Genomic DNA, 27580 nt, shown 5'->3' with positions numbered 1-27580 from the left:
TGCCTGTGGCGGGGGCCGGGCCCAGCGCCCGCTCCCGCCCAGCGTCCCGGGGCCGCGGTCAGCGCCTTCGCACCGGGGCCGCCCCATGGTGAGCGGCTCCGGCCGGGGGTGGGGGGCTGAGGGCGGCGGGGGGCGGAGGGAGCGGGGACAGGCGGGCAGCGGGGCGGCTCCGCTTTCGCTTTCGCTCCCTCTGCCAGCGCGGCGAAGGGAAGGGAAGGGGCGGGCCGGGCCGGGGCCTGGCGGGCGCACGGTGAGCTCCGGGCCGGGCCTGCGGACGGGGCCGGCGGAGCGACCGCCGTGTTCCCCCCGCCACTCCCGAGCCGGGCCTTCGGCGAGGCCGCGGCGGCCGCCGGTGTCTCCGGCCTGGCCCGGCCCGGGGCTCACCGTGCGGAGCGGAGCGGCGGGGGCTCGTCCTGTTCCCGCTCCCGGCCCGGCCCGGCCCGAGGGCTGCGGGTGCCCGGCCGGGGGAGCCCCGAGAGCGGCCGGGCCCGAGGTGCCCCGCGTCGGGCTGTGGGGGGCTGATCGGGACAGAACTTGTCACATCAGCTTCGATTGTCTTACTTATTTACTTGTTTACGTGTTTACTTTGTAGTGTTACAAATCGTTAAGCCTGGCGTTCCTCAAGCTTTTCAAACTGTCAGCCAGGAAAAAAGAACTAGTTTAGTCCACTTGAAGCCTGTCTTTATTTTTCGTGCTTCTGCCTTCTTAACACTCGCCTTGCCTTTCCAGGGCATGGTACAGGCTGGATAGGCCTCCAGAAACCTGCTGGTCTTAAGCTGCACCAGGAGAGGTTTAGGTCGGACATCAAGAAGAATTTCTTCACAGGAAGGTTAATTAGACATTGGAATGGGCTGTCCAGGAAGGTGGTGGAGTCACTGTCCCTGGAGGTGCTTGAGGAAAGGCTGGCCGTGGTGCTTAGTGCCTGGTCCAGTTGACAGGCTGGTGTTGATAGGTTGGAGTTGTTGGTCCCAAAGGTCTTTTCCAGCCTAATGGATTGTGTGGTTCTGGGGTGAGACCAGAGGTGTTCTGTTAATACTGAGAATTCAGTATTGGGGCTCTGATTGCAGGTTGAACTGTTGTGGGCTCTTAAGGAGGCATCGGCACTGCAGACTTGTTCCACCGGTTCAGCTTTGTGTAAAAGGTGTTCACGCCTTACTCATGAGGTATTTTCTGCCCTTCTGCAGCTGGCTTAAACATATAAATCCAAGACAAAATGCCTGTTGTCTGCTCTGATTTCTTAAAATGCAGTCATGTGCCTTTGCCCTGCCTGGATCAAGTCTGTGTTGCCCGGTGATCCACAAGAGCACGGGTCTGCTGGGAGCCACAGTCTGACACGTACAGCTGCTGATTCTGGGTGTTTATCCCACTAAGCAGTTTCATGTTACTTTGTGAACATGCTCAAGCTGATGTTTGTGCCTTATTTCAGCTTAACAAAGTTATTTTCTTTTGATTAATTTTACAGACAAAAAGAAAACATGTAATTTAGTCCTGAAGTGTAGTTTGGCTGTAGCCTACCACAGGAGCATATTCCTCACTAACTACAGGCCTCAGCCAAGTGAGCAATAGTGTCCCTGCAATTCTGGGGCCAGTACCACTCTAGGAAATGTTTCAGGTTACCCTAGGGGAAAAAGCTGTTGTACGTCCTTATATTCTAATTAACTTTATTTTCAGGGAAAAATGTTTTAGCCTTTCAACCCTTATCAACAAGGCATTTATGTTGGAGGTACTTTTTCTAGTGGCACTGGTTGTCTAAAGTGTTGTGAATGAATTGAAATCAAATCAGTGAATTACATTGTGTTTCCCTGGGCAAGCAGAACTCCTGAGGATTGTTGTGCATTGTTCTACTGGGTTTCAATGGAGAATACTGGGGCAGTTTAATTAAAGTTGATGAGTGTTAACATTTGAGGTGTGTTAGCAGCATTATCTGAAATTCATAACAAGTATGTTACCATACCTGGGAAGAATTTTACTTCTGGTTGACTGCAGCTGTGTGAGTTGTGCTGCTACAGCCTGCTTTGGATATGTCTCTTTTTATTTATGTAGTTGACTGAAGTTATTCGGCATCATGGCCTCAGTCACTTCTAGATTAGTGTTATCCAAGGACAGAGACAAATCACCTTCCCAAAGAAGCTGAAGTTGAGTGCAGTGTTCTCACTTGCCTGAGGAGAGTGGTTCATAGGCCAGACAGGGCTGCTGCTCAGAGGGATCTTGATGGGATGGACATATGAGTGGACAGAAACCTCAAAAATTTCAGCAGAGGCCGTAAGAAAGTGCCTCTAGAACAGGCTGGGAAGACTTGCTGGAGAGCAGCCTTACAGACCGGGACCTGAGTGTTGTGGTGGATCACATGGGGGTGAGAGGGCTGGAGCTGTGATAGTCTGGGAGATAGAAAGGTGAGTTTGTTCAGCCTTAAGAGAAGGTGAAGGAAGGGGAGATGTTGCTGTTGTGGGTAGGAGCTGTAGAGCCAGGCTGCCCTTGGAGGTGCATGACAGTGGGATGAGGAGCAGTGGACACAAGCTGGTTTAGCTACAAGGAAGGTCTTTGTGGTTTTGTTTTGTTTGTTTGTTTTTAGCGTGGACAACAGTCAGACACTGAAGGGGGGGGTCTAGTGAGTGTGGAGTGTCCATCCATGGAGGTGTTTGAACTTGGCTGGACAAGGGCCTATGCAATGACCTCTGATTCAGCTGGCACTGGATGGAATATGAAAATCCCTGCCAACCTAAACTGTCCTGTTACGCTGTGATTGCTGAAAGAACAGCCGTTATTACTTCAGAAATGAATTGTTAAAGTTACGCTTAGGAGAACACAAGTCAAATAAAGTATGCAAGGTTTCCTTGAAATTGCATCAGCAACAAGCAGAAATGCATGATGTTAATTTTATTTAATGTTATTACTATATATAAATGTAAAAAAAAGTAAGACATTGCATTGATAATTTATGACTTAGAATTTTTGTTGCAGAAGCTACAATACTGTTGGAGAGAAAATTAAGCAGGAGACCTGATGAGAATGTAAGGAGTTTTTGTATTTCTTAGTTTTTCAAATTTGCTGCACAGTGAATTTTAGGCAGCAGTGTCTTTAAGGGATTGGTAGACATTGTCATGGAAGTTACTTTACTGTCTGGAAAATCTTAATGAGAAGAAAATGACTACCCAGAGACCTGCATGCAGCCAAATCTTCAAAATTCAGAATTCAGGTCATCTACCCAAGGCACATGGCCATTATTTACATTAACTCTGCTTTCACAGTGCTCCAGATTGTAAGTCATCTAAACTATCAGTTTTGACTCTGGTCAATCTCCAGATGTCACAAAAGGTTAAGGACAAAGTTATGGTGAATTTAGTTTAGTCTCTGCTGTATTTCTTATAAGAATGGGTTTCAGTGTGTTTCTGTGAGATCACGTTGTGTTACACATTTGAAGAATTTGCATCAACACTTCTTCAGGATGATTCAGTATTAAGAAAAAGCATGACATGGCAATTAAATACCTTTAGGGAACAATTTTTAATTAATTCTAGCTCATAAACTCATGGATTAGTGTATAAGCTGCCAGGAAATTAAATGTGTGCTTGAAGAGGAAGTACTGCAGTTTGGAGTATGATGCTTATTATCTTTTGGACATTACAAAAATAAAATTACTTCTAAACTCAGAATAGAGTTCAACTGTGATATATGAGTGCCTCTTTCAAAAGTTAGGGACTGTAGTGACCAAAGTATAATAGGATATATTTTTAAATCATCTTGCATTTAAACTGCTGTTTTTAGAATGGTGAAAAGAGTGAATCAATACGAAAGGTATAAAGTTCTTTTTGCAACCTGAAAAGTGTTAGGTCACTCATCCACTGCATGTTTATTTGAAGGTTATTATTAAATACCTTGGGTTAGAAGGGGATTTGTAACCTCTTGATTGTGTGTCTTTATAATTTGAAGTGGAGTTGATTTAGCAATGACTGCAAAGTCAGTTGATGAAATAATTTCCTTTTGAGCTTCTGAAAAAAGAAAAGATGTGTCATTGAAACCTTAAAGATTGACGTCCCCTAACTTGGTCTACTCTTGAGTAAACATTCAGCTTTCCAGTTTTCAATTTCTTTGTTGAGTGGGATAGAAAAAGGAGAAGAGTCTCCTGTTAGCATTCTGTTCTGAAAAATGCAGCGTTGTTTTATTTGTGACCATCTTCCTCCCTATACTAGAAGTGCTTTCACTTACTTGCTGGAAGATGCTTCCCACTTGGCTCCTTTGAGTTTGGAGCAGGTTTGTACATGTGCTCCCTGCAGCAAAGGAGGGCTGGGGCTGAGCCCTGAGCGGTTCAGTCAGACCCAGTGTCATCAGCTGGTGTCTGCCCTCATGTTCCCTCTGCCTGCAGGAATCACAGGTCTCAGAAAAACATCAACACTCTCCCTCTGCATTTTCACACCATAGGTAGATGTGAGAAAAGTGATGTCTGATTTCACTGTTGATAATATGTTGGCTGTGTAAAAAACAGGAATGTTTTTTAACCTGTTACATTGTGCCGTGCCTCACCTGTAGTGGGAGGATTGTGTTGGGTTTATTGCTTAAAATCAGTGTAGTTACTGAAAGAGGAAAATCAGGGAAAGCTTTCTGATACAGTGGCTGATCCACTTCAGGTACTTCCATATAACCAAGTTAGCACATGTCTTTTTATTGACACTTGTGACAAATTTTTCTCATACATGTCTTCTTTCCCCATGTGTGCATCCAGCATGATGGAATTCCTTTATGATACTCCTATGCTCTGTAGATAAATGCTATTACATACAGTACTACACATCTCTCTTTTAGAGAAGTGAAACTCGAAAAATATGTTTTACACTGTGCAGGGAAGAGCCTGTTCATACCCTGTTTATACCCCTCAGTAGGTGATGCCTTAGTCATTGTCAGTAGGGAACATAGGCAATTTGGAGTGCAAATCTTCATTCAGGAGCTCTTAACATTTCCAGGAGATGGAATTCCAAAGTTAATTTTATTCTGGTGTCTTTTCAGGACACGTTTTACAAATTTTAAGATGATTCTGAATGTGAATTGGCAAAATGTGGACTCTGATCAATCAAAGTATCTAATTGGAAGGCTTTTTTCAAACCTTTTTATGTATCATTATGCTGCAAAGCATGTTTGCTTCTGCCTTAATTACTTTTCTTCCTGTTAGTGTTAAGATTTATGAAAAATGATCCCCAAAGCCTGCAGATAAGTAGAGAGAATACATTTAAATGCAAACATCCAGATATTAAGTATTAATACTGCTTAATTGTGGTTTTGGGAGATATATGATCATTAGGAAGACTGATTTCTGTTTTTTTGATTTCTTTAAAAAGCGATTCAAGTTTACCTTTCTTGTGTAACTTTTTTGGGTTTTAGGACTTTTTACCTCGCTGAAGGTATATAGGACAACTGTTGACTTGAAAGCTGCTTTTAGGATGTCTGAAGATGAGGAAAAAGTTAAACTCCGCCGAATCGAACCTGCAATTCAGAAATTCATAAAAGTGGCAATTCCAACAGATTTGGAAAGGTTAAGAAAACACCAAATAAATATTGAGAAGGTTAGTGTTTGCTTTTTACTGATGTAGTTCTTTTTGCGGTATAGAAGCAGTCACGCTGAAAGATTATGTAGTTTTTGATGAGAAGTTGATGACAAAATGCTTTGATTCAAATTTGGCTAAAGATGAAAGTTCTATATTTGTAATTGTGTGCACAAAGGCCTTTACATTTGTAGTAAACGGCAATGTTAGCAGTAGTTTGGTTGAAATACTTGTATTATAATTAGCATTTTATATCTCTTACATGCATTTTAGCCATAATGAATGTGTTACAGTACTTTTGTGAGCTGTCATGATGATTTTCTTTTCAGTAGTTTTTGTAAAATTAACTTTCAACCATGTAAACCAAACATCCCTAGAGGTAGAAGGATAATTTTGTAGAATCTCATCCTGTTTATTTTACAGGCTACTTTTAAGCAAAAATCACTAATTATGTCCAATTGCTTAGAGCAGCAACATTATTTACTTATGATGAAGCCAATATCTCTAACCTCATTTCATGAATATTGATTTAAACCTTAGGTTCCAGAGATAGTCCAAACAATTAATCTCCTAAATCACTGTTTGAAGAAACTATAAAATCAATATATAATGAAATTTGACCTTGAATACACCTTTTCAGAGGAAGTGGCTACCATAAATTCATCATCATTGCTTCTCAACAACATGAGAGTCCAACTTTCTGTATGACAATTTCGGAAGACTTAAAAGTTACAGCCTTAAGAAATAAGTTCTCTGTACATTTTCTTTCTTTCCATCTTTTCCCCATGAAAATTCTTGTTTTCTAAAGCTCATCCCATGAATTGGGTGGCCTTTCATTCCAAGAAGGAATAAAATGCATGTGTATCCAAAAAAGATACAGCTGTTTATAAGTCTGTTAGATTACAGCAATTGATTTGGTAGTACAGGAAGGTGGAGATTTTGTTTGCCTTACTGCCCTAAACTTTGCTGGTGATATGCAACAATCCTTTTTTAAAAAAAGTGCTTAGAAAAAGACACTTTTTCTCTCTTGCTTTTAGTTTTAATTTCATTTCTTGTGACTGTGCCAAAGGATGTTATGTGAAACACTTTTTACCTTTGGCTGGGGACCATTGTTGTGATGGGAAGATATGTCAAGGTGACATGAGAAATGAGGGTGTCTGAGTCTTCCTGCAGTCTTACCTGAGTGTGGACATTTGTATAAGGCATTTCTTGAAGAGCTTTTAGCAGGAGATATTATGACAAACTTTTGAGTTCCCACCATGTCCACTGGATACTTTCAAGGAGAGATAGAAGGGATCCAAAGCAGAAGCATGAAAGTTTCTTTCTAAAGAGGGCTCTCAAGAGGATGGACATAGAGCAAAAGAGATTGAGTATCTAAGATTAACCTAATGTTTTATGTTTGTTGTGGAATACAAACTATTTGGCTATAGGACAATTATGATTAAATACCACAGAAATAAGAAATTATAGAATGATTTGGGTTGGAAGACAAGCTTTAAAGATCATCTAGTCCAACCCCCCTGCCATGGGGTGGGAACACATTTCATTACATCATATTGCTCAAAGCCCCATCCAGCCTAGACTTCCAGGGTTGGGGCATCCACAGCTTCTCTGAGCAACCTGTTCCAGATCCTCACCACCCACGTTATAAATAAATTCCTTCTGTCCATTCTCAATCTCTCCGTGTTTAAAAGCATTGGACCTTTCGCCGTCACTAAAGGCCGTAGTAAAAAGTCTTTGTCTTTCTCCTAAGCCCTCTTTTATTTATGGAAAGGCTGCAATAGGCTCTCTCAAGAGCCTGCTCTTCTCCAAGCTGAACAATCCCAACTTTCTCAGCCTTTCTTCACAGGGGGAGATCTTCCAGCCCTTGCACCATTTTTGTGGCCCTCCTCTGGATCTGACATAACAGGTTAGAATTCCACAGACCTTTTTACTTCATGGACCTCCTTCAGTTTTACACGTATTTGTTCAGGACAAAATCTTTGACTGTTAAGGGGTTGGAATGGACCTTAGGGATCATCTATTCCCAAGCCCCCTGCCATGGGCAGGAACACCTTCCACTGGGCTCAAGGCCTTACCAAACTGGCTTTGAACACGGCCAGGGATGAGGCATCCACTACCTCCCCAGGCATCCTGCCAGTGTCTTACCACTCTCACAGTAGAAAATTCCTTCCTAATCTCTTAACCTAAATTTCCTCTTTGTACCTGCAATTTGTACCCATTACTCCTAGTCCTATCACTGCAACTCCTGATAAAGATTCCTTCTCTGGATTCCTGGTAGGCTCCCTTCAGATACTGGCAGGTTGCAGTGAGGTGTCCACGCAACCTTCTCTTCTCTAGGCTGAGCAGCCCCACCTTCCACAATAAATAATGTCAATACTCAATACCATCTCTTCTCAAGCTTTTTTATCCTTGAGGCCCCCAGGGTGAACATTGTCCAGGAGTATGGCCTACTTTGTGTGGCATGACAAAGGGAAGTCAACAAGGAGGAATTCTCTGACCATGTGAATGTCAGGGTGTTAAGTCATTGGATTCTTTGGGTTCATCACTAGCATATTCTGAATTTTGTGGCAAAGTAATAAAACAATGTATTAAGTAGATGAATGTGCTGAACATCTCTAGTAGAAATTATGAAGAGCAGTAAAGATTTCCTGAAGAATTTTTCTTAACTGGATAACAGGACTTCTTTATTATTAGTTATTTGGACAATGTATTATCGTCAGCTGAAATCAAGTAGGTGATTTTTCCCTAAAACCCTTCTGTTAAAATCTCAGAAATTCCTGTTTTAGCACTCTTTCAGGGGTGACTAAATTGGAAGATCTACTGTTGATACAGGGCTTTTTGTCCATTTTATTTTGAAGAACACTGGCAGTAATTTTATGGCATAGCAGTTTATTCAGAGGTTTTTGTTATTCAGTTTCCTAGAAGAATGACATTAATCTGACTTTGTTGAACACTAACGCTTTTATCTTCCATAGCACTACAAAGTCCTAACATGAAAGAACTTTTTGCTCTGAAAATAAGTAGTAACTTTAGATTTCTCCTTGTATTTTAGGAAGCTGAGTAACTTGTGGTCCTTATTGCTGTGACATCTAAAATTATGAAAATAATTATGGAAATATAGAGGCTGTAGATAAAGTACTGGTAACAAAGCTTATTAAGAAACTGAGGAATTAAACTTTACATAAAATACCTTACAAATAATGGTAAATATTTTGCCTTATTATCTAAACAATTAAATAAATATTCTAATATTGTCTAATATTGTAAATACATTCTTTGATAGTTTCAGCACACATTCCAGGAATCACAGCTTCTACTCCTCTTATTTTACTACTCTTTTTCATGCTAAAGTCTCTATATTATTTGTATCAACTGCCTGTAGCAGGGACTGATTTATTTTAATGATGAAAAGGTTGATATGTGATAATATGCAATTCTTTTGCCAAACTTGCTCTCTGCTAATGTAATAGTCTGGTCTCTGTCCTGTGGAGGGTACTGTGTGGATACTGAAGTTAGTGGAGCTTCATGGAGGTGCCATATCTGGCCTGATGGTTCTTATAGCTGTGTTTGTAATATATAGGAATGTTCGGTGTAAATGTAGACAGCAGCATTGTGTAATGAATGCCATTTTCTTTGTCAATAGTATCAGATACGTCATTGTCCTATATGACCAGTACTGCTTATCCGCTATTCCACTCCTTTCTCCTTCTTCTGCCATTTGTTCTACTGCCCAGCAAGTGATTTATGCCACAGCAGTGTCAGGATGCAATATCACTTGGGTATTAAAAACCAATGCTGAAACTCCAGTTGTCTGTAATTCACTAAAATACGTTGTACAGATTTTTTCACAATACATTGCTATCTACTTCTCTGATTTTGTAGTGGAATTGTTTACAACTCAACTTCTTTACTTTCAGTTTTGGAAAACTAAAGTGATCATTTACCAAAGGTGGCTTTTTTTCCTGCATAGCCAGTTGGTAAGAACAGCAATTCTAAGGAGTCCTTTTCCTCTGTTTTAGTATCAGAGATGCAGGCTCTGGGACAGATTGCACGAAGAGCACATCAACGCAGGACGGACAGTTCAGGTAAGGACATGAAAATGGCTCTGCTACTTTATGGGGTTGAGTCACAAACATAACATCCTTGTTACCTCAGGGATGGACCTTCAGAGAGACATGCATTTGACAGGTGGGTTTGACAGGCAAGGGCACACTTGTGCTTTACTTAATTTGAAAGTTAGGGATTTCCTAATTGTGTCCTATGATGCAAATGCGGTCAGAAATATTTCCATATTCTTGAAGAAACAAAAGTTTGGAGACTGATCTTTTGCAAGCTATCCTCTGACATTATTAAATTAGAAGGCAGCTCTTGCAATAAGGGATACTGCTAATTTTAAAGCATGATGTCATAGAGAACATCTGGACTACTAGTTTGGTGTGCACATCTGTTGTTAGGTACATGATACCATCAAGGGAGGAAATACCAGCACATTTGTCAGCACAGGCATCTCAGTAACTTCATCCATAGACATCCATAACTCAGCACACAGGGAATCATAGACTGTTTCTAAAAATACCTGTGTCCTGATGAAAATGATGCAGCAACTCAGCCAAACATCAGCTCAATAGCACACAGGCAAAGAACAGTGCAAAACCAGTACAGAAGAACACAAAGACCACACCTGCAGCACAAAGGTTGCTGAGGCAGATGTAACATGTAGTGGCTGTAACAGCTGCACTGCCAGTATTCTGGGGACAGATGTGTGTTGGGGAGGCATCTTGTGTTGGTTCAATTGGTGTTGTTCAGAGGAGGAGGGACCTGTCTTTGCCACTGTAAGTGACCTATGCTGTAGGTGGACAAGCAGGATTTGCCAGCAGAGGTGGCACAGTCCTAAACCATTGCTCACAATTCTAATACTGTGAATCCTCGTGTTTGTTGTGTCTTACTGACTTGTGGGAAATTAGAGCAGACTAAAAATGAAAAAAAAAAAACAAACCAACTCACCTCAGAAAGAAGAATTAAATCCTGATTGAACAACAGAATTAGATGGTAGGCAGAGCTGGGGTTGTGTCTTTTCTGAGGAATGGAAGGTGTTAGCTTTTTGTTCAGTGTAGATGATATGAAGTGACACATGAAATCCAGCTGATACTCCTGCTCATTGGAGGTTTGAGTGTGTATTTTGATTTTTCACCAAGTACTTTTGAAATTTTAATACAAATTTATTCTTCATATTCAAAGAGGCTTCCAAAGGTGGAAGTTCTGTTAAAACACTGGTATTTTAACAGGTGTGGTCTGGTAAGCATGTGGGTTTTTGTCTGTTCTCTAATCTGTTTTCACATCTGAGTTATGGGAAAGGCTTCTCTTGTAACTTTAACTTACCAGTATCATTTCTTAGCAAGACAAAAATCTGTCAATAATTAGAGAAAAAATAATTTTGTTAAATGTGTTAGTTGTGTTAAATGTGAACATGTTATTTTTAGATATTTTAAGTGCTTTAATAAGAAAACTGCTTTTTTGTCTGTAGAAGCACATATATTTGTCTTGAATCTAAAGCTTGCTCTTTTCACTTCCAGTCAAAGTAAATTTTCTTAGGTTTTATTTAATGCTTATTGCTTCTAGCTGTGGATACAGATCTAGTTGCATTAAAGTGGTTCACATTCTGATACCCAGAGAGCAGAATAAGTATCTGGGTCTATGCAAGAAGAGCAGACTGGCTCTTTGTTTTAATTAAATAGTTAGGAGTCTGGAGTACTCGATAATAAATTATATGACATGTAGAATGTGTTTGCTGTAAGCTGTTTAAATGTTTACCGATGGACTTGTGATCTGTTTGTTTGCAAAGAAATCAGATTAATTATTGTGATACCAAATGTTCTCTGCAGCACACACTTTGCTCTCAAAATTAGATGTTGTAAAAATACATTAGGAATCCCTAAGTCAATATTGACCCAAGGCATCCGCCACAGGTTTTAGACAAATATATGCACAGCCATTCTACATTTAATCCATGTGCACATAATTAGCCATTTTTCTGAATTTTCAGTTTACCCAGAATAATTACTTCTGTTGTAATTTTGATGATGGTCAAAATTATAATAGAAGTATAGATGAGTGTAAATCTGTTGCTCTGCTTTCAAGTGACTGGGTGCCACATTAAAAACTTCTATAAAGGAAGATGAAGAAAACAGATAAATCTTTGCAAAGGGCATGAAGAGACCCTCTCAAAAATATCGAGAAAATAGATCTTTTATATAATGTATTTGTTTTTCTGAACATGCTCTTGTATATTTTCTTTTTTAGGGACAGTCTGTGGACTTCTTAAAATGTTAGGGCTTGAATGAATTTGCAGTTTTCTAGGCTTCGTCCACATATATGCCAACTGTACCACACAGTTAATTATTGCAAGGTTTAGGTTAATTTCAGTGAAGTGGCAGTATTTTGTTACGACATCTAAGGACTGCCCTGATCATTTTGGTGGTGAGAGGAAGGGAAATGCTGCAGTTACTAGAGAGGAAATAAGATATTAAACCAAAAAAAAAAAAAAAAAAAAAAAAAATATATATATATATATATATATATATATATATATATATATATATATATATATATATATAAAAATGCAGTAGATGAACAGTCTGGCAGTCTGGCTTTAGTCTGTATTCAGCCCACAAAAAGAGACTCTGTTCTGCAAAACATATTTAGGCTGACATAGTCTCTCCACTGTGTTACTGTAACCTGGAAAGCTGCTTGAAAAATGTTAATCTGTTTTTTCTTTTTCATTTTTATGGTTTCTAGTTCAGATGAAAATAGTGTGCAAGTTAAAGGTGGTTTCTGATCAGCTCTTTTTTGCATAAATCTTAAAGCTCAGTTGTATGGCTCAGGTCTTCTGTAACATTTCTAAAATGATCCTGAGCTTAGGTCCCTCTCTGGCACACTGTGCAGATATGCTGCGAGGGCATAAGGAGTAGTGTAGAAAACTTTATTTCTGCAGGAGATTCTTTGTGGTATCGGTGAAGGATCATATGGCCATCTGCAGGGTAAAGATATCCTTAAGGTCAAAGTTCCTGAGACCTAGGCCAAGAATTTTGTCTGACTTGAGGGACACAGAGTAGAAGTGATCCAAAAAAGCCAGATAACATCGTGGGATATATAAACAGGAGAGCAGTCAGTGTGGTCTCTCCTACAATCTCTTCAGTCAGCAGTAGTAGGATCCCCAGTAGAGGAGTCTTTTGGGCACCACACTTCTAAGGAAGGCATGAAGTGAATAGGGAGAGACCAGTGAATGCAATCAGAAATTTAGAAAACAAGACTTCTTGTAAAGATCAACAAATGAGTTATTTTGCCCAGAGTTCCCGACAGCATCATGCTGTCTGTCTGCAAAGATGGAGGGGGTGGTTGCAAAGAGGACAGGGCTTGTCTTTCTCTGTTTTGAACAAAGAGGGTTAGAAATGCCTGGTTTAAACTGAGGTCAGAGAGATTTCTGTTAAACATAAGGAAATGCTATAGCATTCTGAATTCTGGCAGTGAGGTATGAAGGAGGTTGTAGCTCTTAATGAAGAAGTCCTTGTAAGACCAGATTAGATAAACAGCTGACAGAAATAATACAGGGACAGAAGATCCTGCATTGAAGGGATGACTTCCAAGCTTCCCAAACTGTATTTTCCTACAGTTTTTGTGAGAAAGCCACTTGACACAAAGATTGTTGTTTGATTTTGGAAGTTAATGAACCAAAATTGCAATTATTATAAAGAAAAATTCTGTGCCCTTTCGGTTGAATTTGCAGAGTTTGAAACTCAGAAGTTCCCATGAATGAAAAGAGAATTTTGTATTGCCTTCCTCGCTAAGTAAGCTTGGTTTTGAAAGTGCAAACAGTTGGGATGAGAGTGATACACTTTTATGCTCTACCTAGAAATTAAACTCAGTGCCATTAAAATTATTATGAGAAGAAGTCACAGTCATTTGCATATCCATAACATTTATGATGTTACACCCTGGTGAGCTCCTGGGATGTCTCTCCTCGCAGCAGGGCTGAACTGTCTTGATAGGCTGAATCCATTCACCTTCTGTTTAATTTACAGTAAGTGGAACAAGAGTCCTCTCTTCAAAGCCACAAAGAAAAAGCTACTAAAATTAAATTTCACTAAATAGGTGAATATCATTATCTGATTCCTCCATCTTGCTCAGAAATAATTCTCTTTGATCAGCAAGATAATGAGCTGGAAGTGGAAGTGAGGATCTGTGAGCAGTTCATACCTCTTGAAGATTCTGTTCAGGATCTGTGCAAACTCCATCAGCCAGTTGTGTCATGTTGGTCACTGCACAAACTTGTAATTTGCCCCAGCAGGAGCTGCAGTGGTACAGATCCTGAGCCATTTAACTCAATCTCAACTGCAAAATTCTCCTTTTTTTAAAAAGAAGCTGCTGTGGAACCATTGTTATCTCACCTCAAACTCACTGTTGTTACTGTTTCACTAGTTTTTGTTTGACACCTTTTTCTTTTTTTTTATTTATTTTTTTTTTTTCTTATTTTTCTTATTTTATTTTATTTTATTTTATTTATTTTTTTTGTGTGTGTGTGTGTTTTTTTCTTTTTTTTTTTTTTTTTTTCCCTCTCTGGTACTTAGGGGCAGACCATGGGGGTAAGGTACTGGGAAGTTCGAGGTAGACAGAGATGGGAAATGTATGAGGAAAGTTACTGGCTACCATGTTTCTAATTCAGCTGTTTCTTCCAAAGTTGGGGTTTTTTTGTATCTCCCTTTTTTTAAATTGTCAATCAGTGGTTTTACCTGAGGTTAGTCTTGAATAGTGCAGCCTAATTTGGCTAATAGTGCTCTTAACCAAAGCATACAATCTAATCTAATCTAATCTAATCTTAGTAATTTGACACATGATTTTAACTAATCAATAGTTCTTTCTTTGGAAGCTTGTGCAATGTTACTTCAACATGTTGTTGAATAATTTCCTTCCTTCTTCTCTAACTAGATTTTCTACTATTCTTTTCATAAATATTAAAAGCAATTAATTCCACTAGTGTATATAAATAAAATTAGTTCCATCTAGATCTTGCTTTTCCAGATAGTCACTTTTACCTTACTAAGGCATTACCTGTACCTGGTTTGTATTCTGGAAGAAAACCTTTCTGTTTCTAACCACTCATTGGTGTCAATCCATTCTCTTGTTCTGTTGTGAGAAGAATATTTAAAACAATTGGTAAAAAATGCAACAAAGTATAGAATTTATTGTATCACTCTAAAGTAATGTAGAAAATAAATTTTATTACAGTTTTTTTAATAATTAGATAAAAACTCTGTCCTAAAACAATAAGTGGTGTAAATTTCTTCCTTTCATTTGTGTGCATTTTTAAAACACAAGCAATTAAAAAATGCTTTCTTTTTAATGCAGAAAGAAATTTATCTCATAGGAAATGCCTGCACATATACTCTTCTTGCTAGTTGTGAACAGTTTATATCTTCTCAGAAGTGTTGTAACTAAAGAAGTATTTACATGTTTTATTAAATTTGATATTCCAATCAAATATATTTGTCCTTGCATCTGAAAAAAAAATTAAAAGAAAAAAGTAATCCTTCTCCTTTGTCCCTGAAGTTGTCTTCAGAAAATGGAAGTGATAGTTTTGGGGTAGTTGGGGGTTGTGAATGAGGTCCTGTGATCACCACAGTCACTACTTATTATAAAAAAAGCAGATTTTGAGAAGCAGTCACTTACTTTACTTGGATGTTATTGAAACTTGTGTAGATATTTTGGCAAAGACCTAAATTGACCAGAGAAACAGAAGTAACTTCATTGAATTAATTAGTTAAATACTTTAATTGAAACCCAACATAAAACAAACTGACTTGGAGAAGTAGATAAAGTAAAAACCTGACGGCCAGAAAAATCCAAATAGTGGTGGTGAGGGCTTCAAAAATGTTTCTCCCTTGATCATAAAGATGATGGGTGCTTCCCAGGCGCTGGAGGTGTCTGGTGTTCTCACTCAGTAAGCTACAAAACAACTCTTAATACTCTTGCAGCAACTCCGTGCCAATATGAGAGAGATGGAGAAACTCTGTTTGCGAGTCCGGCAGGAAGACATCCCAGTTCTGCAGAGAATGATAAATCCCATTAAAGAGGAAGCTTCAATTGCCATTCAGGACTTCCTGCAGCTGCATTCTGAATCTGCAGAAGAACTTAAAAGGCAACTCAAAGGACAGGAGGATGCCTCTTTAACCAGATCTGCAACTCTAGGAGAAGGTAGTATAATTTAATTTCTGTATTTATTGTATTTCTGTTATGCAGTTTCTCTGACCAGATATAAATGAAATAAACAAATGATATTTCAGTTGAAGAGTATTGTTAATGAAGAAGTAGATTTCTTTCTCTACCCCACACTTTCGTCATGATCTGTGACTGAATTTTGATAAACAGGAAATGCTTAAGTATCTTTAAAAATTCAATATCTATGGTCTTCCATGACAAAGATCCTGTAGTCTTGGATCTTGAAATAGTGGATTGTTCATAGGAAGCAGAATACTTACATTCATGTTTCAGGGTAGCTTGGCTTTTTTTTCCCCCCTGCAAATCACTTGATCGTGTGCAAATAATCATTTTGGCCATTTTCATTGAATTAGTGAAGGAATACCTGGAAGATTTTTATATGACAGACAGTGTAACACAGCATTGCTGAAATATATGGAAAAGAGGAGCAAGTCCCTAGGTAAAGAACATCTCTTCCTGTAGCATTTTAACTTGGTAACTGACAAGAAACTATAAATCCATTTAAATAAAAGATTTTGAAAACACACTGTGACATGCTAGAAATGTGTTTGCTGGTCTTCCCTCCTTTCTGTATAAAATGTCTTTCAATCTTCATTCTACCATTCTGTCTTCAAGAGGAGTCTATTATGCCCTGGTGCTGACCAGTGCTCTCTCCTGATGATCTGTGAGAAGGTTGGTTACATCAGGATTAAACCCTTCCTCATATCTGTAATTAGTTTGATTGCTGCAGTAGCAGTATCACTTAAATGATTTGGGCATTTCATGTGTCTTAAAATTGAAGGAGCATTTTTCATCAGTAGCAGCGTAGAAGAACCTGCTGTCAGATTTGATTTCATAACCCTTCTTGTTGCTGCATGCAGAACTACAAGAACTCTTTCAAGGGTGATTAACAAGCCAGTGAGCCTCATGGTTGAGCAGGGAGAAAAGCAGATTTGACAACTGGGTTTGCTTTCAAGAATGTCATGTGCAGTAGTATCAGAAAACCTTGTGAACGTGAAGATAAATCAAACAGAGCCATAGAACTGTTTGGGATAGAAGGGACCCTTTGATAATCATCCAGATCCAAGCTTCCTGCATGGACAGGGACACCTCCAACAGACTGGGCTGCTCAGAGCCCCATCCAACCTGGCCTTGGACTCCTTCAGTGATGGGGGCATCCCCAGCTTCTCTGGGCAGCCTGTGCCAGTGCCTCATCACCCTCACTGTAAAAAACTCTTCTTACACGGCCAACAGAAAAGACTGAATTGGCTTCGACATAAAAATATCAACCTCCTCAACACCTTCAACATGTTGTAGTTGGTTGTTCAGTAGTTTGTTCTAATATCTTGGTGGAATTCAAAGTCTCTTCTCTTGCAGTCCTCTGGGACCATCTTATTCAAGTTCTCAAAAAAATGCCTGAAATTTTGAAGACTGTTTCTTAAAAATGCTCTAGAGTGAATTTAATCAAACTTTCTGACCCTAAATAGGCCTAGCTCATCCAAATATTTTTAACCTGTTCTCTTTATGTTTCAGCCTATCTCTCTCTTTCTTATTTAAATTAATTGTATCAAATACCTTGAAGCTACCTTTTTATTTGGCAATGCACTTCCATGTCCTTGGTCTTCCTCTAATTTCAAAAACATTCACAATAACCTCCTTGCTACCATTTATGCCTCTTGGTTGTTGCAATGTATTTATGTCCTGGTCTTCCTGATACTAACTTAGCATGCTTATGTTTTTCTTTATACTCACAACACAATGACATGCTTTATGTGTCAAATTCTTGACATCCAGGGCATTGAAGAGCTCTTGCTGAAGCCATAAACATCTTCCTCTGCATGAGGACAATTTGATGTCATCTTTAGCACAACCTTTAGTGTCTGCCAGCAATTCTGCAGTCCTTTATCTTTTAGGAACTTTTTCCACATAATTTCTATTAATCATTTTACACAGTTGGTCGACGTCTCTTCTATGGAGAGCTCATTGTCTTCAATATTCAGTGATTCCCTTCATATGTATTAGCCATTACTTTCAGTCTCTTTGTGAGCTCTTCTCTGTTACAATCAGAGTTAAATTTAAGATATCTCTTCTGTGACTTTCTGCAGTTGTTCTCAGTACATTCCAATATTTCATTGGAAAGGCTTTGTCCTGGCTTACTGCTTCTCTGTTTTACACAATTACATAGGTGGCAAATGGGAACTAGAGTTTAATTTCAAAGAACAGGACTCCTTCTGAAATCTGGAATACCTTTGAAGTATGGAGGATATTGAGTATAACAGCACTTCAGAAGGACAAATAAATTAATTAGGAAGATGGGGATGAGAAGAACAGAAAAAATATTACTGGAATGACAGGCATCTGCAAGTCTGCTCAGGAATGTGGAAATAATTCATCCCACTTAAAGTGAAACAGACAGGCAGACAACTAAATACAATTAAATAGATTTTTTCATTTCAAATTTGCCTGCATGTACAAGCAGCCCTGTTGAATTGCTAACCCAGACACAGTATATTTTCTGCTCTTTTGTGCTTAGAGGCTGCAGTCCTGACAGCAAATCTTGGCTGTTGATCTTAATCAAAGGAGGTTCAGTACGTGCCCGTTCTTTGTAGCATGTTGCTTCCCATCTGGTAGAGAAGGAAGGAGTTTACAAATTCAAATCTCCCATTTAGAAGGCATGTCAGTGATATGATACAGTCCCTTTCCCCATTCACCATCCCCAGCTGAGGGCCAATAGAAATGGAATTTAATTGCATATTAAACAAATATTAACAAAAGATGAGACTCCACTCTTAAAATTACTAAAATCTTTTAAGCAACATAGTGAATCTTCCAGAGCATTAGATCTTTATCTTGAGTGTAATGAGGTGTAAAGCTCCTCTGTGAAATCCGCAGAGGTGTTTTGTATTATTGTATTTCTGTGGAGATGTTGTATAAATGAACTGGTGGAGTCACTTCCATTCTCAATTCTATTAAAATTGGTTAGACTTGATAAAAAGTGAAGTGGTGAATATAAATTTCTTACTAATGCTTTCAGCCCAAATGTGATCACCTCTTACCCTTCCCGTTCTTTACCTTAGTTTTTTAAAGTGAATAGAGAACTTTTGTGAGGAATTTTTTCTCACTGATTTTTAGTTATTACAAAATGATAACATGTAAACCTACTTACAGTTTTAATTTCTCTGGAATGTGTGTTATGCAAAACTTTGGTATCATTTACACACTTTCAAGGATATGCTTATCTACAGTAGGTCGGCATCGATTGTTAGGAACAGACCACACCAAGATCTTGGGAGGAGGCAGTTTTGCTTAGTGAGATTTTTATTTTGCTTTTGTATTACGAGTACTTTTAATTTTAACCAACTGTGGCTGATAGGGAAGAGTACACCGTTCTGGGCAGAAGAAATTTGATTTTGAAATAGGATTGTGTAGCATTGAAATGAAATAAAATCCTCAAAACTCGTGATAAATGTCAGAGTATGTGGCAGAACAGTTTTCTCAAAAAATGCTCACATTTGGATATATAGTTAATTATATCCAAAAGGGGAAAGGAATATTTTAGAACTGAGTATATACAACCTTAATTAATCTGAGGTTATTAATAAAAAATATGTTCTGGAAGAACAGGTGATGATCATAGAACATGAAGTGCCTTCTGTGTCTGGATTCTTGAAGAAAAAGGGATAGAAATAATTAGAAAGAAAAGCAAGACCAAATTAAGCACCCAAATTGCTTAGTGCATTCTTGTTACTCTGCTTACTTAGTAATTATGTCTAAATATCAACTTCATTGATGTTAGACTTCTACTGAGCTGAGAGTAGGAAGATTGGGTCCTTAATCTATTTTGAGATATTGAGATAAAAATGTTGAGAAATGGACAAATGTTATGAAAATGTATCATTTTTATTTTATCTTAAATTAATTCCATTAATAAGCATGCACTATTACTGATTTTTTAATGAATATCATTATCTTTATTTGTTTTCCACTGGTCATATCTGTTGTTGTAACAGTTATATAATATTATTATCGTACCTTGGCACAATTGTTGTATCTAAAGATTTTATTACAATATTTACACTTTAGTATTGTTAGACACATCTAACCAGCCTTCCCCATAATGAGCTTTCTCTTGGGAGTGCCTTCCCAAGGAAGGAAACACCAGTGTCCTACTGAAGGAGCGATCTCCCTTCAGGAATTGAAGTTGCTTGAATTGAGATGATCTTTGCACTGTGTTTACATACACACCTTCTCCAGTCTGCCTTTCCGACTCCCAAGCTCTTCTTCGGTCCTTGTATTGACAAGCCACACGTTTGTTGTTTTGCTTTATTGCCAGTCAATTTGTTGTCCACAATTACAGGCACGTCCGTGGCATCCGCAGTGGCTCCGCAGTGAGCTCTGCCTGGAGAAGGTGTGCCTGTGCCTGTTCATTGTATCTGCTCTCCCCAGGGCCCCCTCACTGTCTGTCATTCCCTGTTTTAACACCACACTTCATCCTAATGTCTTCTGCATTCAGTCCAGGTGATTTAGAGAGGAACATATTTGAGAATATCTCATATGCAGCACTGAGCTGCAAATGTCTGCCATCCTCAGTACCGTTTACCCAACTGATCCAGCATGGAATGCTGGGCACCACATTACTTGGGTTTCACTGCTTTTGCTTTGAAAGCTTTTTCCTCCAGTTTCTTTTAGTTCCCAGTGGCTGAAAATCAAACCAGTAGCATGATAATCAATCATAAAACGAATAACTGTTCAGTTTTGGGAGCACAGCATTTTTATGTGTCGTACATAAATGAAAATTTTTTGTCCCCAGCTCAGTTTTCTCTGCCTAGTTGATGCAAAATGAATTAAATGACCTTAAATTCAGGAGTATAGTTTAGTATAACTTCAGGACTGGTTGTAAAAATGTGCTGATAGAAATGAATCTATTTCTTTGTCAATAACATCCTTTTAAGAAACTGTGTAGTGCTGTAAGGCTTCTCCCTATATGATCATTTTTGGGGCTGTTGCTTGGCTTGAATTGGGTTAAGTATTGGGTCACCCTTGAGAGACTTCAAGAGTGAGAAAGTCTGCACAACACCTGCATCCTGGTTCAGTGTATTTATTTATAAACATCATGTTTCTCATTCAGAAACTTTATATAACACGGAAGTGAAGGATGGCTCCCAAAGTTTGATCCAGATCTACTCCCGCCTTCCAGAAATACCTCAGGAAGAAAATGCAGCTGAGTCCTGGGAAAGTTTAGAAGGGGTAAATTGAAACTCCCTCCCTGCCATGTTGGTGCTCTTGATTTTAGCAACTATCACAAATTTTTTTAATTATTTTTTTTTATAACATTTGGTTTTTATTTGTAGGACTTGATTGAGCTGAGCCAGTTGGTGACTGAGTTTTCTGTCTTAGTCTGTGTAAGTATAATTCTGCATTCTGTCTCACAGAGTCTCCTACAAAAATAGTGTGAATGGGTAACTCCTAGGTGGGGACGAAAGAAGCTGAGGATGTGTCTCTCCTGTGATTCAGGCTCTGCCAAGGTGACACTTTGAGGAGGCAGCAGTCTCCTCTTGCAGCACTAGTGCTGGGAGTTGCTCCCAAGTTCTTGTCACTGGAGCAGCTGCGATGTTCCAGCCAGTGCATGTGGCCACGAGCTGAACCTTAGCAGAAGCTCTGCAGTGTTGATTACAGACTTCTTCCCAGCTCCTATTTGTTTTTACAGTTTCTAACTGTAATGATGGTGACAGCTTTTACTGCAGAGGGTGTGTGTTTGTCAGGTACTTTCTCTCACTTAATCAGGAGTGCTGGAAAAATCCTCACCTTTATCATGCCCATTCTCTGCTCTCACTGCATTGCCAACATGTCAGTTCCCAATGTTTAGTTCTTCCTGTGCCACAGGGAATTTAAACACACAATTCTCATCTCCTAGGAGAGTTCCTTAATCTCCTTGCTGTTGGGTCAGTAGGGATAAATAACCTAGCTTTTATCTTTTCTGCTGAGTATGTGCTGCTTCATGTATACAAAAAAACCCAAGTAAGAACTATGAGACTAGGGTAGGACTGCAAAAAGGTTCATTCAGTCTTCTAAAGGTTAAAGGAAGACGTCCTGTTCCCAGGACTTCCTGGATTTTGCACTTAACCATCGTTAGATGTAAAAGCAAGCAATCTAAGGTGGGTGGACTGCATTGTAGATGAATACCAGAGCTGGTGTACTCAGCAGTTTCTGAAGTAGAAAGAGGCAAAAAGTTCAGAATGCCTTTTATTTTAAGCTGAACATCAGCCATCTCATTATTTTGTGACATAAAACAGCGTACTGCTGAGATTAGAGTGAGAGCAAATGAACCCACAGACCCCTTTATCTTCTGCTCCAGTGTTCCCTGGGAGGGACTGCAGGGGAATCTGACTGACTGCATCTGGAGGAAGGATGGAATGTTTTTGTAAAATCAGACAGTAAAATACAGAGCAACATCAAGTATATTTTCTGTGCTGTCACTATTTCTGAAGTAATTGTTCTATAATGTCATAATTGTCATAATTAAACACTTCTTAGATTTCTTGATGCAGCTTTGTATGTTGGAGTTAGTACTGATCTTATAAATGCCCTTTATAGAATTTTTTTTGAATGTGAGACTCAGCAGGAAACAAAACAGGCTAGTTTGGATTATTCTTCCTTTTGGAATGTGAATTCCTCCATCCATAGAAAAGATTTAGAAATAATTTGTTTTGAGTTGTTTTCTCTAACTGCAGCAAGACAATGTCTAATATCTACCCCATATTATTACTTAATAGTTTAGATTTTTTTAAAGTAGATCTGTAGTTTCAGCAGAGTTTATCAGATGCTAATCATGGAGCACCACTAAGGCTGCTGGGTGCAGATGAAAGCTGCTGTGGGGCCCTGATTACAGGCATTAAAATGGTGTGTATTGGCTCACTGCTGCTTCCCAGCAGGTTCCCTCACTCATAATTCCTTTGCATCTAGTCCCAGCAGGAGAAGATTGACAGGATTGAAGACCATGTCAACACTGCTGTTGCGAATGTTGAAGAGGGAACCAAAAACTTGGGGAAGGTAGGGATCTGCTCCTGCTGGTGAATCAATGGTGCTCTGCCTCCCAGCCACCCTCTGTATTAACCCCATTGATCTGCAGTCTTTAATGCTGAGGGAACCAGCAATTAAGGAAATAAGGAAGAAATGACCCACAGGTAGCAGGGAAAAAAAAATCAATCTCTCTTGTAATTTTCTATTGCATCCAGGCTGCTAGAAAATACAATTATTTAATTTGGGGGGGGGCTCTTTAAACACTATTCTGATGGTTACTTTGGTTTACCTGTAAAGACAAGTGCAGTCAGTGACTGGCTCACAAGAATCCCATAAATATTAAACAAGAGGCTGATGATAACCTGTCATTTCCATCCTGTTCCATGTCAGTTGCTAAATAAACCCAAAGCTGGAGCCAAGCCCATCACTGAAAAGTCTGAGCATTTTCTCAGTTTCTGATTTGATTTTATGATGGCGACCAGGTAACACCCAGTGTAGACAGCAGTCAGAACCACATGAAAAAGGACCTGATTCACAACTGCATACACAGGACAGCTGATTTTAAATTCATTTTAGCATGTTTTGTCATACTTCTTTTAAATACTAATTTGTAAAGTTTATTTATCACTGAGCATTCAAGTCATTGCCAAGAGCAGTGAGGGGAAAATGCACATCGCCACAGGCAAGTATTCTAACTCTTTTTTTTTTTTCCTTTACAGGCTGCAAAATACAAGCTGGCAGCTCTGCCTGTGGCAGGTGCAGTCATTGGTGGAGTGGTGGGGGGTCCTATTGGTCTCCTTGCAGGCTTCAAAGTAGCAGGAATTGCAGCTGCACTTGGTGGTGGGATTTTGGGCTTCACAGGTGGAAAATTGATACAAAGAAAAAAACAAAAAATGATTGAGCAGGTCTCTTCCAGCTGTCCAGAGCTTTCTCACCAAAGTGCCAAAAAATCCAGCTGAAGTATAGATTCATTATGGGCAGGAACCAGAGTGTAGTAGCTGAGCTAATGACAGCCTTGCAGCCTTAGGCTTTATATACAAGGCTGAGTTGTGTGAATTTTGATGACAGTTCTGTTTCTTGGGAGGGCTGAAACAGTCGTGTCAGAATTTCTCTTTTCAGATGTGGTGACATCAGTCCTTTGAAAATTATATGGATAACTTTTAATTACATAATTCTTAGGTAAGCTATATTCACAGCTGTAATAATGGGTGACAGGTGCTTCATACCAAATTTGCACAAAGTGTCTTGCAGACAATGCAAAGAGTTATTTGAAAAATCCCATTGCTTTCCCATGAATGCCATGAGAAGCTGGAGCTTTATTTGGAGTGCTCCAAAGAAAAGGAAATAAATGCCATCATTCGTTCACGCTCATAGTATTTTAAATTTACTTCCATTTATCTGGATTCCCAAACTGTTCTGTGATTCCCCAGGATATGACTGACTATGCCTGTTTAATTGTGTACAGGGAAGTATGTGCTGTCATAAGAAAAGATGAGAATGTTGGGTGAGCAAAGTGGAAAAAAGTTATCCCATCTGCTTTCACCAGCCTTATCAGATCAGCTCTTGGAAGCAGCTTCTCCCCTTTCCAGGCAAGGCAGTTCATTTGTAAACTCCCCACCTTGCTCAAAGTGTAGTTATGAATTAAACAGTCTAAGCAGCAACCCTGCAGTGCTGCTATTGGAGGTAATACTTTCCCATAGCTGTTCAGCTCCTTGGCTTGTCCTGAGAACACCAAACAGGATGAAGAGCCAAGCTCTGGCATTCTGAACCTGAAGCCTCACATTGCTGAAGCAGCACTTACTGCAAGATGTTGCCTTTGCTTCTCCTGTAGCTGAGTGTCCTGGTGGGAGAGCTGAACAGCTTCCCTGGAAGGCAGTGCTGCAGCCAGGCCCACTCCCTCCCTAGGCTGTGTCCCTCAGGGGTGTGTGAGGCCCCAGGGCAGCAGAGAAGCAGCTGGCAGTGCCAGCTGGCAGCCCCAGAGGGGTCAGAAATATCAACCTGATAGAGCTGACAGTATAAACCACCTTGTTTGGGCAGCTGCACTCTTGCATTACTCTCCAGTGCCAAAACTTCTGCTTCCACCCACACTGCAGTGTAGCTGCTCAGCCTCTTCAAGACTTCGGGACATGCTGTGGAGCCTGTATGGGGTGAGATGCTGGCAGTGCTTTTGCCTGATTTTATAGTGGACACCTGTTATCTTACCCTCCTTACGAAGCCTTTTGCTTCTGGAACTTCTATTGTTAAATGCAGAAGTGTTAATGTGGTGTTATTGTCATATAATTGTACAATTGTCACATAATCTACTGTTTTGAACATGGTCCTACCTCCACCCTTTCAGGACACTTCCCACAACTGCTGCTACTGTTTGGGGGAACAGAAATTGAGGTTGGGAAGCCGCTTTTTAAAGTTTTTAGATTGGTCGATTCATCCTGAGCTGTTTGAGTTGTTTTCTTAGGTGCACAGTGAAGTCAGTATTGAGATAAGGCTCCCTAGCAGGGAACACAGTCCAGGGAAGTGTACCATAGAAAGAGCTTCTTTTCAATAACCAGTACTTTGATATCATCACTGGAAATTACTGTCTGCTAATGACAGATGATGGGGTTTTGTGCCTAGAGATATTGTAAGCAACTGTTAGTTACAGCACAAATAACTTCTTCTAAGCAGTGCTTCCTTATCACTTTTAAAATACTGAAATTGCTATCAGCCAGAGCATTATGTCTATTTTAAGTAGGTCTGAGATTCAGGGAAACACTGTGCAAGAATAGTTTTCACAAGTAATTGCAGACATTGTCAAAACTGCATGTGTTGAAGCCTCAGTGCCTGCACTGGTAAAATCAGCTGGAGTGCTAAACATGACCTGAGTAATTCAGCTCATTTGCTCCTGACAGGCAAAAAGCCTTTCCTTTCAATGCATCTGCTCTGGATGTAAACATAGCTAATGAGCTTGTAACAACTTCAAAGTAAGGCTGTTCATTCCTTTGATATTTATTTTCTACTTTTAAAGGAAGACACTAAGAAAAAAAGTGTTCTTAATCAGAAACTGGTTGATCCTTTGTATGATTTTCAAATGCACTCTCTGCTTTCCTGCTGTATGCTGTGAAACCTCGTGCATTTAAATGACAACAGCCACATCATTGATGTTGTGGACTCCATCCTCTCCCCTCAAGCTGGAATAATGCCAGGACAATCTAAATTCATAAGACTGAATTCCTGCCCCAGCTTATACAAATTCAGCTTGGAGTGCACTCATTTTATGAAATGTCTGCCACAAAAACTGTTTTTCCCCCTTGCGTCTTTGCGGAAGCAATTTGAAATCATTGTGTACACACTCGATGTGGGAGACTGTTATTTAAGCTATGATATTTTAAAATTGGTGGGTTATTTACATATGTGAAGAAACATCAGCATGTGAGTAACCAAACTAGCAATTAAATTGCTAGGCAGGTTACTCAGAAGAATTGTAAGATATAAATAATTCTTTCAAACCAAATAAAAGTTTTTGCCTATGAGAGTGGTTGGAGCATTTACTGAGAACACCAGGGTTTATTTCCTTTCAGCATCTAAAAGAGTAATACCTCCCAAATTTTATATTAAAATAATTGCACCACACCAAGATATAAGAATCCTGTCATGAGTTCCCAACAAACACCTACTTCAGCTACCAAAATATTTACATTAACTGAAATGAATACAGGTTCCTAAAATGTCACAGGCATCCAGTAACTTGTACACACACAGTGGCTAAGAAATGGACTCAAGTTCAATGGAAAACAGTTGGAAATAGTTTTGTTCCCTCAGAGGATAACACTACTATTTTTGACAGCTTCTCCTGGAAAAGCTGTGAGAAGTGTTACAGGGAGTGGGAAGCTGAGCACCAAATGGTTAAAACCACAGATGCAGACGATTAGTGTGGAAGGGCTCAATTTGAAACACAGCTTGCATTTTGACAAGCACTTGGCTCTCTCAAGGCAAATTCTCTGTATCACCAGGTAAAGCTCGAGTGCCCCTCAGCAGCAGAATGGGCAAGCCCAGTTCAGCTTTAGCTCTTCAACCTCCTGCCTACAAAGAGGAAAGGCACTCGAGCACTGGTGCAGCTGGGTCAGTGGTCATCAAGAACCCAGGGGAATCAGGTCCAACTCCAGTGAATGCACACCAAAATTACGTGAGCATGTAACTGTCATAAAACTGTTACATCTAACTGTCAGCCTAGTGCTGGGATGCCAAAGCTCTGGGAGCCAGTCCTTACCCTCAAAAGCAAACTTGGATTAAGGAATGGCAGAGGGAGTTCATCTCTTTCACTCTCTAGCTGAAAGCACCAGCCACTGGACTGGTGGATGATGACCATCTCTCTTCAGAAGGAGAAGTTTAGACATCATCCACCAAAGAGCAATTAATAAATCCCATTCCTCCAAGAATCCCAAGGAAAAATAGGAACCTCAGAAGAGTAAGGTAAGTACTTGCAGGTAGCATGTAAGAATTGAGTAAAATTTCAGATGCCAGAACTCCTCCAGAAGTTGTATAACACCACCTGCATTTAACAAGTGTCAGCCTTAAAACCAGGCCCTGCTCACATCTTTTGATTCCAGCTGGAAGACAGTATGACTCAGCTGCCAAAAATGCTTGATCTGGGATGAGATAGAGTAGGGGACAGGAGAAGACCTGGCTTTCAAGCATATTATGTGCACTCCAAAATGCAGATTCACAAAACCAACAAAAAAGTATAGCTGTAAATAAAGCTTTGCAATACTGTATTAGCTCCCAACAAATCTGCT

General features: G+C 39.6%; 1 protein-coding gene across 8 annotated transcripts; it reads left to right on the top strand.

Moving 5' to 3' along the window:
- STX17 (syntaxin 17) lies at window positions 1–26317 on the top strand. Of its 8 annotated transcripts, XM_083877810.1 has the most exons (11): window positions 1–88; window positions 730–829; window positions 1068–1163; window positions 2962–3011; window positions 5374–5555; window positions 9557–9622; window positions 15566–15785; window positions 20917–21035; window positions 21140–21190; window positions 22752–22838; window positions 23528–26317. In XM_083877810.1, the coding sequence occupies exons 5-11, from the start codon at window positions 5433–5435 to the stop codon at window positions 23765–23767; spliced, it is 906 nt and encodes a 301-aa protein (XP_083733936.1). In that variant the 5' UTR covers window positions 1–88; window positions 730–829; window positions 1068–1163; window positions 2962–3011; window positions 5374–5432; the 3' UTR covers window positions 23768–26317. The 8 variants fall into 8 exon arrangements, with proteins under 8 accessions (XP_083733936.1, XP_083733937.1, XP_083733935.1 ...); XM_083877811.1 differs by lacking the exon at window positions 1068–1163; XM_083877809.1 differs by lacking the exon at window positions 2962–3011.
- The last annotated feature ends 1263 nt before the right edge of the window (window positions 26318–27580 follow it).

This window comes from Zosterops lateralis (assembly GCF_965231275.1).
Source record: "Zosterops lateralis genome assembly, chromosome: 1".
NCBI lineage: Eukaryota > Metazoa > Chordata > Aves > Passeriformes > Zosteropidae > Zosterops > Zosterops lateralis.
Note: the sequence above shows the minus strand (reverse complement) of the source record. Positions and strands in the feature narration are given on the sequence as shown.